We start from the raw sequence: 15,238 nt of genomic DNA on the forward strand, positions 1-15,238 counted from the left end.
TTTTAAAAAATTAATTGCATAATTCAATGGTGTCCCTAGTACGCATCCCCCATATAGTCATGTTATAATACTTAGAACTTGTTCAATTCGTAGAAAAAGGAGCAGAAAAGTGTGGTGAACAGAAAAATAAAAAAAAAGAGCACATGTTTGGTTGGAGATTTCAAAAAAATAAGATGAAAGATTAGCTTTTCTATAGAAATATTTTTTTTTTCATTTCAAAAAAAAGAATAATGTAGGATATAAAAAAGCCACTTTTTCATGGATGGTAATTTTTATTTTTCCAATAATACTCTTAAGCCATCACAGTCTTCTTAGCTATTTTTAATAGTTAATTTTAAACTATTTAATAGAAAGAAGTTATGATAATTTAAAAAATATTAATATATTTTTATATTAATATATTAAAATTAACATAATATAAAAAATTATCTAACTATTAAAAATTGTTAGAACTCTAAAAGCTTAACTCAATAAATACTTTTGATAGATAATTTTAAATATCTAAAATATTTTAAAAATATTTTTAGATTTAAAAAATTATATAGATATTATAATAGATAATATATATATATATATATCTAAAAATAGATATTCAATCAAATATAAATTACTCTAAAAATTATATCTTTTATATTTTATTATAATTAACCAAAAGTGTAAGAGTTATTTTCTAGTATGATCGTAGTGCTGGCGATGGCATTGTGGGATCTACCGAACGCAAAAGACAAAGATCTCGCCCCCGGCTGTCGCAAGTCGCAACCTGAGCTTCTTCTCAATAAATTAAGACGTCATATCTCCCTCCCGAATGGCCGGAGCCGTCTTCTTCTTAGGTCACGCCCTCCGGTGCACGGTTCGCCGAGCTCTCCCTTCTTGCTCTCCTGCTTGTTTCCTCGGGTACGTATTCCCTCTCTTCTTTGATTTTGATGCTCGATTTGCTATTGATTTCTCGATTCTTGGCGAAATTTATGGTCTCAAGTTGCCGTAGGTTTTAATTCGAGGGCTTATTGGGAAGAAATTGCGGGTAAGTGGAGAATTTTCTTTTTCTCTCTTTTTTTTTGGGGTGGAAAGAGGGGAATGCTTGGTTTTGGTCAGGAGGTGATTCGAAGCTGCTTGATTCATTGGGCTGTAATTGAACGGATCGCTACGGAGTGCAAGGAGCCAGAAATTAGACAAATTTGTTGGTATGTTTGATGCTATGATTATGAGATTAGAAGATGATATTGTGTGCAAAGGGAACAAGCTTCATTTTTGAATCTTGGGTTCTACTACCCAAGATTCTTGGATACGGGAGAAACTAGAGTTTTTGAGGAGGATTGAAGTGATGAGATGTGCTCGACACTGATATGACCTGCTAACACAAGTAGGAGAAGGCGATGGTTTTAGGGTTAGCAGGTCATGGTTATGCAGTTTGCCGAAATGCATGGTGGATGATCTAGGTTAATATCATAGAGGACGTGGACCGAAATAAAGTGGTTCCGATGATTTTCTACCATGAGTTAAGATAAATTATTTGTTGTAATTCTGAATATATAATCTCTGTGACCGCTTTGTCTTGAAATACAAGAAGCAACTTTCTGGTACATCTCAAATCTATTTTAGGCATTCTGGACAATGTTGATTGTGATTGATAATATGGATAGTTTAGAATTTAGATACTTCACAGCATGCATTCTGGCAAACATTGAAGGTGCTCTCATAGATGAATTCAGACAACAATAGAATCTACAACACTCTTTACTTTTATCACTTCTGCAGGGTATGTGTTGTTTACAGATATAACAATCAAGTTTCTCTGATCCTCTGGATTATCTTATGCATATCATGTGCTTGTCCATTTTTATTTTATTTGACCAGATATTCTTGCAAAAGCAGTGTTTGTTTCTAAAATAATACGAACTATCATTTTTATTTGGTCGTATAAAATCTTGAGATTTGTAATTTGTCTCATAAGGTTCTCAAATTTATAACTTTTATTTTTCCCTAGCAATTTAACAATTGAAAATTGCAGTAAAGCGCTTGTAGAGAAGCGAGACGGTTATAAATGTTGTCAATATGGAATATAATGCTTTTGGAAGTCTTAAGGATATTGACTTGTGATACTTTTTTGGCATACTTGCTGCAATTTATATAGCTATGCTCTTATCAATAAAAAAGAAATTTTACTCATTGCATTATCCTTTGATGACCAGCACTTACATAAGTCATTTTTGAGTTTTGATTCCAAATTTCTCTAAATATAACATGATGGTATATTCACATTTTGTAATTCATGTGAGATATGCTGGCATTGTTCATTGTTTTTTAAGCACATATCTAGCCGAAATTTTTGTTCGCCCATTTTCCTCATCTCTTCCTCTAAAATTAAGGGCTCTTAAAGAAAGAGGCCTTCTCATTAGCTGTCATAGATTGAAATGTCTTGTCCACTACTGTATCAATAAATCCATATGCTGAGATTGATTACTTGAACTAAAAGCAAAAAGAAAGAATTTATCATTATGGCATGTGCATATTGTTTCATATGTTGACAAAAACAAAAAGATTGATTAAATTCATCAAATTAGTAAAATATTTTCCTGAAAATTGGAATTTTCTACCCCCCAAAAAATCTAGAAATAATTAATTCCATAATACCAATGTATTATATTTGATATGTCTTACCTAACAATATAAACATTTATGAGATGGTTAGAAACAATAGATGCATTTGTCAAACAGCATTTGCTATTGCTCCTTATTTTTGATAAATATACCAGCCACAAACCTTTTTCCTGCAATCAAAAATGTGCTTCTATGAGTAGAGTGTGCAATTGGGCATTTTTGAGAACATGTAAGAATATGTATACATCAACCTGTTTAAGCTAGATCAATGCCCAAAATTGTTAAAATCATTTCTAAGAAAAATGAATAGTCAGGGTTCAAACTTTATATGTAACCATTTAAAGTAGTTATTCACCTCCATCAATTAGAAAGTGTCTTAAAATCAATATTCATCAAACTGACTTTGGGATTGTTGTTATTGTTACGAGCTTTGGACCATATGAGATTGTAAATTTTTCGCACACTATACAAGTAAAAGAGATCTCAAATTTGGAGTGCTATGAGTCAAGGTCTGCAAAACCGATACCAAGAACCATATCGATACTTTGATAATAGTACGGTATGCATCTCGTACTGAGACATGCTTCTAACACTTTTTCTTACTGTCCAAAATGAGACAGTACGTGTTGGTTCACTTCTACTCAAATTGGTTTGGCATATATAGTAAGCCGAACCTCAGTATTGGTACAGTATGGTCCGGCCAGTATGGCAGACCTTGCTATGAGTATCTCCATACTCATAGCTGGTCATACTTGTGGCTGCCATACCCGCCCCTCAAGATTAACCTCCCGCATCCCTCCCTCCCCCCCCCCCCCCCCAAAAAAAAAAAAAAAAAAAAGAAAAGAAAAGAAAAAGAAAAGCACCCCTCAGAAAACAGAAAACAATTTTCATTTTCATGATGTCCTTATACAGATCTTGGTTACATGGAGTTTGAAAGCCATAAGCATATTTGTTTTTTTCCTTAGATGCAGTTGTATATTTTTAGTAGTCAGTATATAATTATGTTAACTTCTCCACATATGTATTTTTTTTAAAAAATGAGATCTTTATGATTTGAGGTGAGGTTACATATGTGAGTAGTTAAAAATTGACCATTCTGCCAAATTGAGCTTTTGAAGAGTTCCAGTGCAGGGTACTCAAAAATGGCTGAGGTAACAGCAGAAAATGGTTACAATCATATCACTCGTGTGCTATTCTGCGGTTTTTATTGGTCTGCTTCTCAAAAATACACAAGGGAATATTTGCAGAACTATCCATTTATTCAGGTTCTCTGCTTCTCTAAGTTATGGCATCTTTGTACTTTCGATGATCCTTGACTTTATAGCATTTTCAGTTATACTGATCTTGTGGCATCTTTGTATTTTTGATGCACCTTGACTTTATAGCATGTTCAGTTATACTGATCTATAGATATTTTACTGGTTGTAATACTGATTACAAATCTTTGTTGGTGTTTCTTCACCCATTTTAACCATATTCTATTTCTATTCTGGTGGTTCCTATACTTGGTATACCTCAACATGTGTTATAGATGGGTACTTAGAGATTGTTAAGACCTTTATCCTTTTGTTTCTTGTAAAAAATTAGATGTGCCACCATACTTTCATGTTATCACCAGAACAATACATTTCTCTAGCTTTTCATGTTATAACCAAAACTGAGTACTATCTGTAATTTATATGTTCTGAAAGGACCCTGTTGGTTAGTTCATATTTTTGTTGCCCATCATAGGTATGAAATGAATAAAACAGATCAATAATGTTTGACATATAATTATCTAACAAGGCTGCTAAGTTCAATAGTCACACATTTGAGACATAGCTTGATGCAACTGCCTGGCTTTTGATCTATTAAATTTTGTGTTCATAAATGTATCTATTTTGTTATTAGAAGGACCTGATGAGATGATTTTCCTCCCTATTTCAAATCCAACAATCATGTGTTACTAATCTTGGCCCTATTACGGATATTTGCCATTCAAATCCATCCCAAATAATGATTTGAAAATCAACTCATCTACATTACCTTTAACCATAACTAGGAATCTAGGATAACATCCTGACTACTTAATCAAAGCACCTTTGCCAATTCAAGTCTGAAGGTTATGTCTTCTTGATGTGCTGGATCATTACTAATATTATTACCTTCTTCTGAATAATTCTGGAGACTGAGCCAGGACCTCTGTGGGCACTGTACATTTGTTTGGCATTTTCATTGATAAAAAGATTTAGTTTCCATCTTTCGCTAGGAGGGAAATTTACCTTGAATGATTTATAAGACAGCTTCACCCTTTACCTTTCTTCACGGCACACTCAGGTTTAAAAATCATGGAAAAAAGACAAGATCTTAGTGGTCTGATGCCAAAGAGCCACTAGAGGTTATTTTCCCATCCATTCAGTTTTGCTCTAGAGCCCATGCTTCATGATAATTGGCTTTTTGCTGATTTCAAGATGTTGGGCTTGTCCCTGGTCGCCACATGCTCTCTCTCCATATATCTTGTTGATGCTAGAATGCTTACTCCTCTCTGCTGCAGATCCTTTACACAAGTAAGACTTGACATGTGCCAGGATTATCTTCACAGCTAGCTTCAACTAATTATGGGATCCAAAAATATTGTTTATTTTGATAAATGTCAGGATTATCATATTAATTAAGATAATTTGATCTTCTATAAGTTTGATGATACGCATGATTGCTGAGTTTTGTTTCGCTTAAAGCTGGATACTAGCTCATATTATATACGACTTCCATGATTATGATTTTATTCACTTTGTGCAGATTGATGAAGTAGCTCTTGATGACGTGCCTGATGTTATTGACAAATACCATATTTGTGTAGTGAAAAATCGGCGAATGGACTCAAAAGTTATTGCAAAAGCAGTTCAGATGAAGCTTATAATGCAGTTTGGTGTTGGGTTAGAAGGTGCCTGATGCACTTTTGTTGCTTTTTTGTTTCATCTATGTCTCACTTATCTACCAATCTGGCTGGGATGGTTCTCTACTATATTATCAGTTGGAGCTGGTCATCATCACAGAATCTTATGAACCATTTTGCAGGTGTTGATATTGATGCTGCCACACGACATAAAATTAAAGTTGCAAGGATACCTGGAAGTGTAACCGGAAATTCTGCATCTTGTGCAGAAATGGCAATATATTTGATGTTGGGTCTTCTTCGGAAGCAAGTAAATTTTATTGAGCTAATAATTTGCAAAAAGTTCTTTTCTGTCACTTTGTTTCAGTGATAAGATTCACTAGATGCTTTCAAGAGTCAACTGTCATTGCTTCTCTTTGTGCATTAGAATATAATCTCTCAGTTGAAGTTAAAACTTGAGTCTAAGAGTAATAGCGGGCCATGAAGCCTTTCATCTCTTCAGTGATGTCAGATTTTAAATTCTATATATCTCTCTTTAGAAAAGTTGATTTCGTGTTTCACCACAGTTGGCTTTTACTAATGGAACAAGATTAATGATTATTCAGAGTAAGTGTGAATCTCATGTCCTTCTGGATTAAAGAGAATACTTGCTAGTGCATATAATGGTTTTCATTTGGAAATCAACAACATTTTTTTTGTTACATGTTAAATTTATTTCTTTCTGTATTATGAAATTCAAGTGCTTTCTTGCTGTAGAGGCTTCAAGGCTTATTATGAACTCGATCAGTTCCTTGACAATGTTTAGAGAAATCTAAATAATGTCATCCTATATCTTCTTTTTTTTTTCATGTGAATTGTTAACTCTTGCTTAGCTTATTTCCAGCTTCCTCAGTTTTCTGGTCAACATTTAAAGAAACTTAAATGATGTAAAGATGAAATCCTACTATTTATGCATTAACCATCTTTTTTTGTAATGTTTTGATTTTTGTCAAATTAAATTCTAGTATTTATTCTTTCAAAAGTTAAAACTTTGTTTCCCTGCTATTGTATATGCTATTGAAACAAGAGAAGACATCTGATAGACTGCATTTGAACCACCTTTATTTGAACCAGCTCACCGAAACAGAATGCTTGTGAGTACATTAGTATGACATTGATCAGAATAATTGTTTTGAAACAAGACATTAGACATACTGGTTTTGAATCAGCTTTGTTTAAACCAGAGCTGCCAAACAGAATGCTTGTGAGTATATTTAGTGTTACATTGCTTACAACTATTTCTTGCACTCCTGACATGCCAACTTGTATTCACAATTTCTTTCCCTATTATATGCTAGAAAAGTGCTTTCTATGTATAATAACTGCTAGTGAAAGGTGCCAGCTTATTTTTCTTGCCAAGCTGCTAAGGTTTCTTCGTGTTGGTGGTATGCTAGAGACCTGGGTTCAAAAAACCAACTTTCACCATGGTTTGGGGGTTAGGGGTATCTGGGGGTGGGGTGTCTGCCTAGCGTAGCCTATGGACCTTCTTTACTAATAAAAAGAAACTGCTCGTCAAATGCTGTTAGTTTTGAACTCGGTCAATTTCCTTTTATCAAATTTAGAGAAAGTGAAATAGAGCAATCGTATTTTTTATTCATCAAACTTTTTTTTTTTAGATTGTTAATTTCATGTAAACTTATCTGTTAGCCAGTGATGCAATTTTATAAGTTAATTGTCTGCCTACTGAAGCTGAATTCTTGATCAGAAAAAAATATCAAACTATATTTTTCTGAAATTTTTAAAAGAAGCTGTTCTGCAGCTGGGGTCCTTAAAGATCAATCTCACTTGTTGCTTAAAGCAAACACAATTTCTCTACTAGCAGAAAATCCCTCGGAATCTGAAGCTCTGCCGCATTTGTGCGCTTGGAGAAGTCAAGGAGCAATTCTCACAACTCTTTATTAAGTGATAAATGTATAATTGACTGTTTGCACCCAAGATAGGGTCCCTTGAGGATGTTCAATTAGCAAGATCCGAATCTCTGAACCTTGAAGGAGGAATGCCAGTTTATGAATCACTATAGATTCCCCATCTCCATGATGTATGACCTCTGAACTGCTTGAAAGTTTATCTAAACCCACAAATCTTTGACCCGTATGTCATAGTTTCTGGAGATATTTCCTCAGATTTGTTGAAACTGCATATAAATGACAAATTTCGGCTTTTGATTTGAACTGGTTTCTGTAAAACCATCCTTACTTCTTTATAAATCTTAAGGAGGACTCATGATATAAACTATCTTTCCAGTTGTGATTTACAAGAGCTGTTTGTTTTATTTACCCCTTCTTATTGTCAAAATTAACTTAATTGTGCTTTTAGAGGTAAGATTCCTCCATAAGTAGTACTGTTTAATCTTCCTAACTTTTTCCATATATTGTGAACTAAATTTCGAAGATCTCTTGCTGCAGAAGGAGATGGATGTTGCTGTAAAGCAGAAAAATTTGGGAGAACCAACTGGGGATACACTACTTGGGAAGACGGTAGGTTCACTTCATCCATTTTGAGTTCATAAGTGGTCTCATGCCTGTATAGCATAATCAGAGGAATCTTATACTTCTCTAAGGAATTGTTGAGGTAAAAGGTGGAACATTACATGTCCAAGAAAATAGTGATATGCCATATACTTTCTCTTCAACAAACTCTTCCTTCTGTCCTATCAGGTTTTATCAGGTAGGTACCTAAAGTGTGATTTATAATCAATATTCTTTCAACTTTCTCATGTTCAGTAAAAAGTCCTTCCAACTTTCTTTTTTCTTCTGCTTAATAAGATCATTGGTTGCTTCAGAAGAATTAGTAGAATTTGAAATTATGCATACCTAATTTGTTGGCTCACTGGTTTGGGATAAGATTTAACCAACACTTTCTGAATGTATAGTGTTAACAAGGGGTAGGGTGAGAAATGTCTTCAGTTCTTCTACTGATTTGATATCTTCATATCATAATAATTTTGATGCATAAATATGTACGATAACATGATTTCTATTCATCAAGAATTATGAGGTAAATAGAAGAAACTTGGAAAGGAAAAGACGAAAGGGAAAAGTACATTTGAGAATTGCTTGAAATATTTTTAAATTTGATATTTAACATTTTTTCTTAAACCACTATAATGTTTGCCCATTTTGTACTACTTACTGATTTACTTAAATCAATTAGTTGACTACAATTAGACCACAACTGGCAGAACTTTATTTTGTTCTTCCCATGAACATTGTTAGCATTTTAGATCTTATATGTCTTTCCATTGCCCTTCACCACCGAAATCTGTTGTTGTATTAGGAGGTCATGGATATGCATTGAAAACCTTAAGCATTTATTGGTGCATGCTTGTTCAGTCTTTACCAAAGCAATTGAACTTCTCATAGTCGGTTCGTATTCTGTCCGAGACTCCGTGGCTAGTTATATCAATATTTGTATTTCACAGAGGAGGGATCTGCTTATATGGCTATAAAACTTCTGTCTACCAAGTGAATAAGTTATTATGACATAAATCCCCACCATATCCCTTCGTTGAAGTTCAATTTAGTTCCAGAACTACTGCAGATTGTGGAAGATTTATCTTCTGATATTCCAAAAGATTTTTTCCCCCTCTGATGCTTTCCAATTTTTAAACATAATATGTTGGGCTTGGTGGTTGATATTTCAGAAGAAATCTCATGCAGGGTTTTTAACATTGATTCTAAATGTGATCCTTTACTCCCACATGTAGGTCCTTATCCTGGGATTTGGAGCTATTGGAGTTGACCTGGCAAAAAGATTGCGATCATTTGGTGTAAAGATCCTTGCAATTAAAAGAAGATGGACATCAGATTCATTGCCAGCTGGTGGTATGAGGGCAATGTCTATATGAGTTCTGAATATTAGTTAGCAGCTATATACGTGGTTGTGTAATTGTTTCCCTTCTCTTTCTGATCCAGTCTCAAATGCTCAAAGTGATGGGTTTGATGGCCTGATTGATAAGAAAGGTGGTCCAGAGAATATGTATGAATTTGCTAGCGAGGCTGATATAGTTGTCACCTGCTTGACATTAACCACTGAATCAGTGAAGTCTCATCTTCCTATGTTGTTGTTATTCTTCCATAAATTTGTCTGTTTCCTATCTAATGAATTGTTACAAATTTCAGGCTGGCATTGTCGACGAAAAATTCCTCTCACATATGAGAAAGGTTTGCATATTACTCATGAAGACACAGTATGTTTGTTAGGACAGATTGTTGCTGTTGTCCTCATCATTGTCATTATTGTTGGTATATATCTATCATGTTCATGTTTCTTCTACTTCAATTCTCATATTCAGCTATTAATAATCATAGTGCATGTATATATAAATAAGCACAAATGGGTCTTTTGTGATATACTATATAGGGCTTTTGTTTGGAAAAGTTAGAGCTTTGCATGCCGCTCTGTGGACATGTCACTTAAAAGTTCAAATATACAAATTATTGGTCATGAAGGAAGAAGTTTTTTCCTCTCTTGTTTGTAGAATGAAGAAACATCTTGTTGCATATATTGTAATTGGATCTATTTGTACAATTTGATCTGGACTTTAAAAAAAAACAGAGATTCTTAATTGAATAGTAGTTGCAGTACTTCACATAAAGTTTGAAATCATGTTCTCAGATACATACTATATTGATGAACCTTTTTATTTCAAGGGTTCCCTTCTGGTCAACGTTGCTCGAGGAGGTCTATTGGAGTACAATTCTGTTCTTCATCACCTTGAATCAGGAAACTTAGGTGGCCTAGGCATTGATGTTGCTTGGACTGAGCCATTTGATCCTGATGATCCGATTCTGAAGTTTCCAAATGTTTTGATCACACCTCATGTTGCGGGGGTTACCGAACATTCCTATAGAACTATGGCGAAGGTATTCATTTTTGTGTACTTTGCATTTAATTTATCATACGAGGCTATGATCACAATATGAAATGACAAAGTGTAACCTCTTCAAAAAATCCAGTCCAGTAAAATTTAATTTTCCTAATTGACATATTGTCGTTATAAATAAAAATAAACCATTTGCATTGCACTCCTAGGCCCTCTTTCATTGCATAGAGTAAATGGTTTAAACTATTCCTAACCCACTCTTTTTGGAGTGAATTATTTTAGTTTGTAAGGTGGAATTGTTTACTCCAGTAAAAGGAGAGGTAGTGATGTGAAATACATACTTGATATGTTACCTGGGGCTAGAATGGGTTGTTAAAAGGTGTTTGGTGAGAATAAGCTGGAGTAAGCAGTTTGGGGGGGGGGGGGGGTGCGGTGGGAGGCCAATTTCATGTTAACTTTGATCCAACATAACCTTAGTAGATGTGGAAAAGGGTATTTCATAAAACCCCATAACTTTACCCTATATGTGGTGTTTGATGAGATTTATGGCATCACATACGGCTCCTATATTGTTGTACTCTTCATGACCCTTTACCTAGAAGCCCCATGGAGGGAAACTGATGCAATAAAAAAGGTGTTAGTTTCCAATAGGATTCCAAATGGTCCTTTTTCTGAAAAAGGCTAACTCAGAGATGAGATCTGCTGAATTTTGAAACAGTGCTTGCCTGAAGCTTCCTTGCTTTTTTTTTTTTCTTTCTTTTGAAGAAATTCCTTGCTATACTTGTAGTTTGGATACTTTTTGTTGATAGCCAATATGGATTCCTTGTACATTATAATGATTTTGTCATAACCAGGAACTACGAAGAGGCTTTATTGTTGGTACCCAATATAACTATGGACTAATCTAAATGCAGTTTTCAAATTTTTATTCGTTAGCTGACAAATTATTTGGCAAAACTAATATTTGTCTGGACTGCAATATTGAAGTCTATATCAATAATGGAGTCCATATTGTTTTTTATGTTGCTTTTACTCCTAAAGATGAACTTGTTTCATTATTATAACTTCGATCATGCTGTCTTTGAGTAAAGCAATGACTTTGCTATCTCCATTTCCCTAACACAACAGGTTGTTGGTGACTGCGCCCTTCAACTTCATGCTGGCAAACCATTTTCAGGAATAGAGATTGTGAATTAGATGGTAGAGCTCGGTTGTGACCAAGGAAAAAAGAAAAGAGTTCAGCCATGGAAAGGTCTGGAGGGCTATTGGACCATGCTCGGCCATTCATTTTAAAAATAAATGTCTAAAACAAACTATTTGATGAATCTTAGGATGGTCGATATTGGACATCCTGCACTAAATTTGAATCTGCCTTTCATATCATTATGCTGGCTTCGGTACCAGGATGCTTCTTGCAAGGATGGCAGAGTAATATGAGCCTTATCCTTGGATTGGTAGGTAGATTTTGCAGACCTATACATCTCTGCCAATTATCTAACTTGTTGCTTGTTTAGAACGTAGGGAAGTGATCACAACCGTTTGAAGTGCAGTCCTTTTATCCCTACGGGGATTTTGATTTTTAAGATAAGAAATGCCAACAGTTGGATGAGCCTTGCCACCTATTTGGAGAAACCAGGTATGTTTTTTTTTTTTTTTTTTTTTTACTTTTTGCAGTTTTAGAACCAAGAACGAATAATCATGCAATAAATCTTTTCTAGAAAAGGCTAGTTTTAACCACATTTGCCTTTCCTCTCTGCCCTCAGCTTGTCGCGTACTCGCTTCATGAATATTGGCGAAAAATAAATATGATTAAAAAGTTAGATATGTAAAGATATCTTCCCAAACCAGTTGATTTTATTTTTTTAAAAAAATTCATCTCTTATCCATGTTTTCACCTCGTTGGATTCTTTTAAAAGTTTAAAACAAAAAAATTGTTGATACTCTTTATTAGATATATAAGTTTTATCTATTTTATCCCTAAATAGTTTTAATTTTTTATTAATTCATTTTTAATATGCATTGTGCATGTTCATTGTTAATGTGTGTGTGTGTATATTATTAAAAAAAAGTAAGGCCGGATTAGTAGTCAAAGATTGGTTCGATATGCCTTCTTGATTCTATGCGTGGTTTACGTGCGCTAAACGATTGAAATATTGTTTTGGTCTTCACCGGGCATATGGCTTAAGACACTAGACTTTTTGATAGTTGACAACCTCTATTTATGAATTTATGGTTTTTATTTTTTTAATAAGAGGTGAAAGACTTGGCACTCGTTAGATTATTCCATAATTTCCATAAGCGTGGCTGGCCACGCTCGGGGCATTTTAATCATGAAGGCTTGTGGAGCTAGTTCAGGTTGGCTCCTTTATAAGGATCGCAAGCTGTGGAGCTTTATGCCTAGTCTCGTTATCTCATATGCCCAATTGCAACACTTACAAAAGGATTTGGGTACCTAATGACTCGTTTGATTTATGATTTTTTTTTTGCTGAAATATTTATTTTGAAAAAATAATTTCTGTGAATATAATGTCTGAAAAAATGGTTTTAGCATGTTTGATTGGTTGATCATGAAAAAGTGTTAGCTTATATTTGGTTGAGCATCTATTTTTTTGAAAAAGTTTTATGAAATGTCTATTATACTCTTAATAAAGATATAGATCTTTATTAATGGATTTTTATGACTTAAGGATACTTTTAGAGGAAAAAAGATCTTAATTTTTGACTAGTAGAAAAATAGTTTTTTCATGTCTTTCATAAGTTTTTTTTTCTTATGAAATATAGAATTTTTTTTTTTATATCTTTCTCTTTTGAAAATTTTAACCAAACAACGTTTTTTTTTTCTTCTTCTTCTTCTTCTTCTAACCCGAGTTACATAAATTCTGCACGAAGAACATTGTCTTACTTGGCATGGTCAAACCATGGGCCAAAGTGGACCCCCTTCCCATGGATAGATTTCAAAGGCTTCTGACAACTTGTTGAAATCTTGCACCAGCTGCTGCTTGTTGAAGCGTTCCAACAGTTCCTCGTGTTATGCACGGCTGGACTAAAGAAGTCATTCCTCCGTTGCCTAACAAATTCATATCTTGGTTGTGTCATGTACTGAGAAAATACTTAATTGGGACCCAGCAGTTGTTATATTAACCTACCGTAAGATATATATATATATATATATATATATATATATATATATATGCAATAGGATTATATTTGCTATTAGCATTATTTATTTATTTATTTTCCGGCTAGGTTCAACATCCGTTCGATAGAGTAATTGAGATATTAGTTAAAAAAATTATTTTTTTATTTATTTCAGAAACTGACAGTGGCTACCTGCCTAAATATTTTGATGTATAGTCAATTGAAGCATGAATGTGGAAACTTCTCTTGGATTCAAATAGATAATGATATGAAATGCTTCAAATATTTTTGAAAATATAATAGGGTAGTGGAAAGCATCTAGATTTTGAAATGATGGATGTAAAGTAAGACATCCACAAATTGGATACAGGTTCAAATCAATTGATTACCATAACTCTAACCACAGTTCACCCTAGTCATTACCTTAACCATATCCATTTCCATGGTCCTTATGAGCCATCCATCTTGCAAATTTCTTCCAAATTAATTACCCAACTAACTCAAGCTGTCCAAGTGTTTGTCAGCCCAATTAACCCACCATATGACCATCTTTTAATCATGGTGGTGCCAATTGAAGGTCCAAATACTAACTTAAAATACTATCAAACTGTTGTGGAGTATTTCAAAACATTAAACCGTTAAGATGGACGGACCCATGGTATGCCTTCCGTTAGGCAGCGAGCCATGCATGGAATTGAGACGGCTCGAAGGACTCAAACCTGGGCGGTGGGTGGGTCCCGCTCTTAACGGGTTGGTGGGACCCGCACTTGACCGGCCGGCAGCGTCCAGCGCGATGATGCCGGTTTCTACTTTGGACGGACGTGTGCTCACAATTCAACGCCAAAAGAATTCAAAATCACGTGAAGGGGAGATAACCTGGAGCTGGTAGATACGATTCTGGAGCCCCGACCATTTCCCGGTCCCCCCTCCCGTTTCCAAATTTTGGTAAGAAAATCCCGCCTTTCTCGCGAATGGGAATCGAAGTTATAAGTTTCCTATGAACTTTTTGCAAGGGCCCCCCTGATGCCTCCTGGACTACAAATATGGTCCTTACTTTGCATCTAAAGGGGAAACGAGTTAGATAAATTCATGCAGGGAAACGATTTTTGAGGGCTGGTAGAGGTGCCCGGGGCCATTATACAGCTAAATTCTGATTCGATTCTGGATGTGCACATCCTGTAGAGTTGTTGGGTTTGCAGAAATTTTTTTTTACTAAAATATTTTTTTATAAAAAAATAAATTTTGAAAATATGATGTTTAGAAAAATAATTGTAGCTGATTGATCATAAAAAAATTTGGCATATTTCAGAGTAGTTTATGATCAGTTGAACATTACTTTTTCTGAAAAAAATTATATAAAATATCTATTATATTCTTAATAAAGAAAAAAATTTATTTATGGATTTTGATGGTTTAAGAATAATTTTGAAAAAAAATCCTAATTTTCAACAAGTAGGAAATTAGCTTTTTTATGCCTTTTATGATTTTTTATAAAATATAAAATTTTTATTCTCATAAAAATACTATTTTTTTGTAACCACGCTTTTTCTCTTTCTGTTTTCGCCGAACCGAATGGTTGATATAGACAAAAAGAATCTGGACTCTCCTGGCTAGCCCATTCATTTGTACGGCAATATTTGCTATTTAGCCTCTCCAAAATTTGAAAAGCACTTACATCCATGCTTACAAGCTGACATGAGGACAACATTGAGTAGGTTCCATCTGCTTGGAGAAACAATTTAGCTCATCACATTATGATGCGG

The 15,238-nt window shown here is 34.3% G+C and overlaps 1 protein-coding gene across 3 annotated transcripts; it reads left to right on the forward strand.

Annotated features, from left to right (window-relative positions):
* Positions 1-716: 716 nt before the first annotated feature.
* LOC103716619 (hydroxypyruvate reductase) lies at positions 717-11,813 on the forward strand. Of its 3 annotated transcripts, none has more exons than XM_008804687.4 (10): positions 727-894; positions 3,725-3,863; positions 5,377-5,521; positions 5,656-5,783; positions 7,918-7,989; positions 9,219-9,336; positions 9,427-9,551; positions 9,634-9,675; positions 10,165-10,377; positions 11,466-11,813. In XM_008804687.4, exons 1-10 carry the CDS (start codon positions 806-808, stop codon positions 11,532-11,534), a joined length of 1,140 nt encoding a protein of 379 aa, XP_008802909.2. In that variant the 5' UTR covers positions 727-805; the 3' UTR covers positions 11,535-11,813. The 3 variants fall into 3 exon arrangements, 2 of the variants coding, with proteins under 2 accessions (XP_008802909.2, XP_008802910.2); XM_008804688.3 differs by having other exon boundaries at positions 810-894; positions 3,730-3,863; XR_605559.4 differs by having other exon boundaries at positions 717-894; positions 9,427-9,756.
* Positions 11,814-15,238: the final 3,425 nt, after the last annotated feature.

This window comes from Phoenix dactylifera, chromosome 1 (genome assembly GCF_009389715.1).
Source record: "Phoenix dactylifera cultivar Barhee BC4 chromosome 1, palm_55x_up_171113_PBpolish2nd_filt_p, whole genome shotgun sequence".
NCBI classification, from domain to species: domain Eukaryota; kingdom Viridiplantae; phylum Streptophyta; class Magnoliopsida; order Arecales; family Arecaceae; genus Phoenix; species Phoenix dactylifera.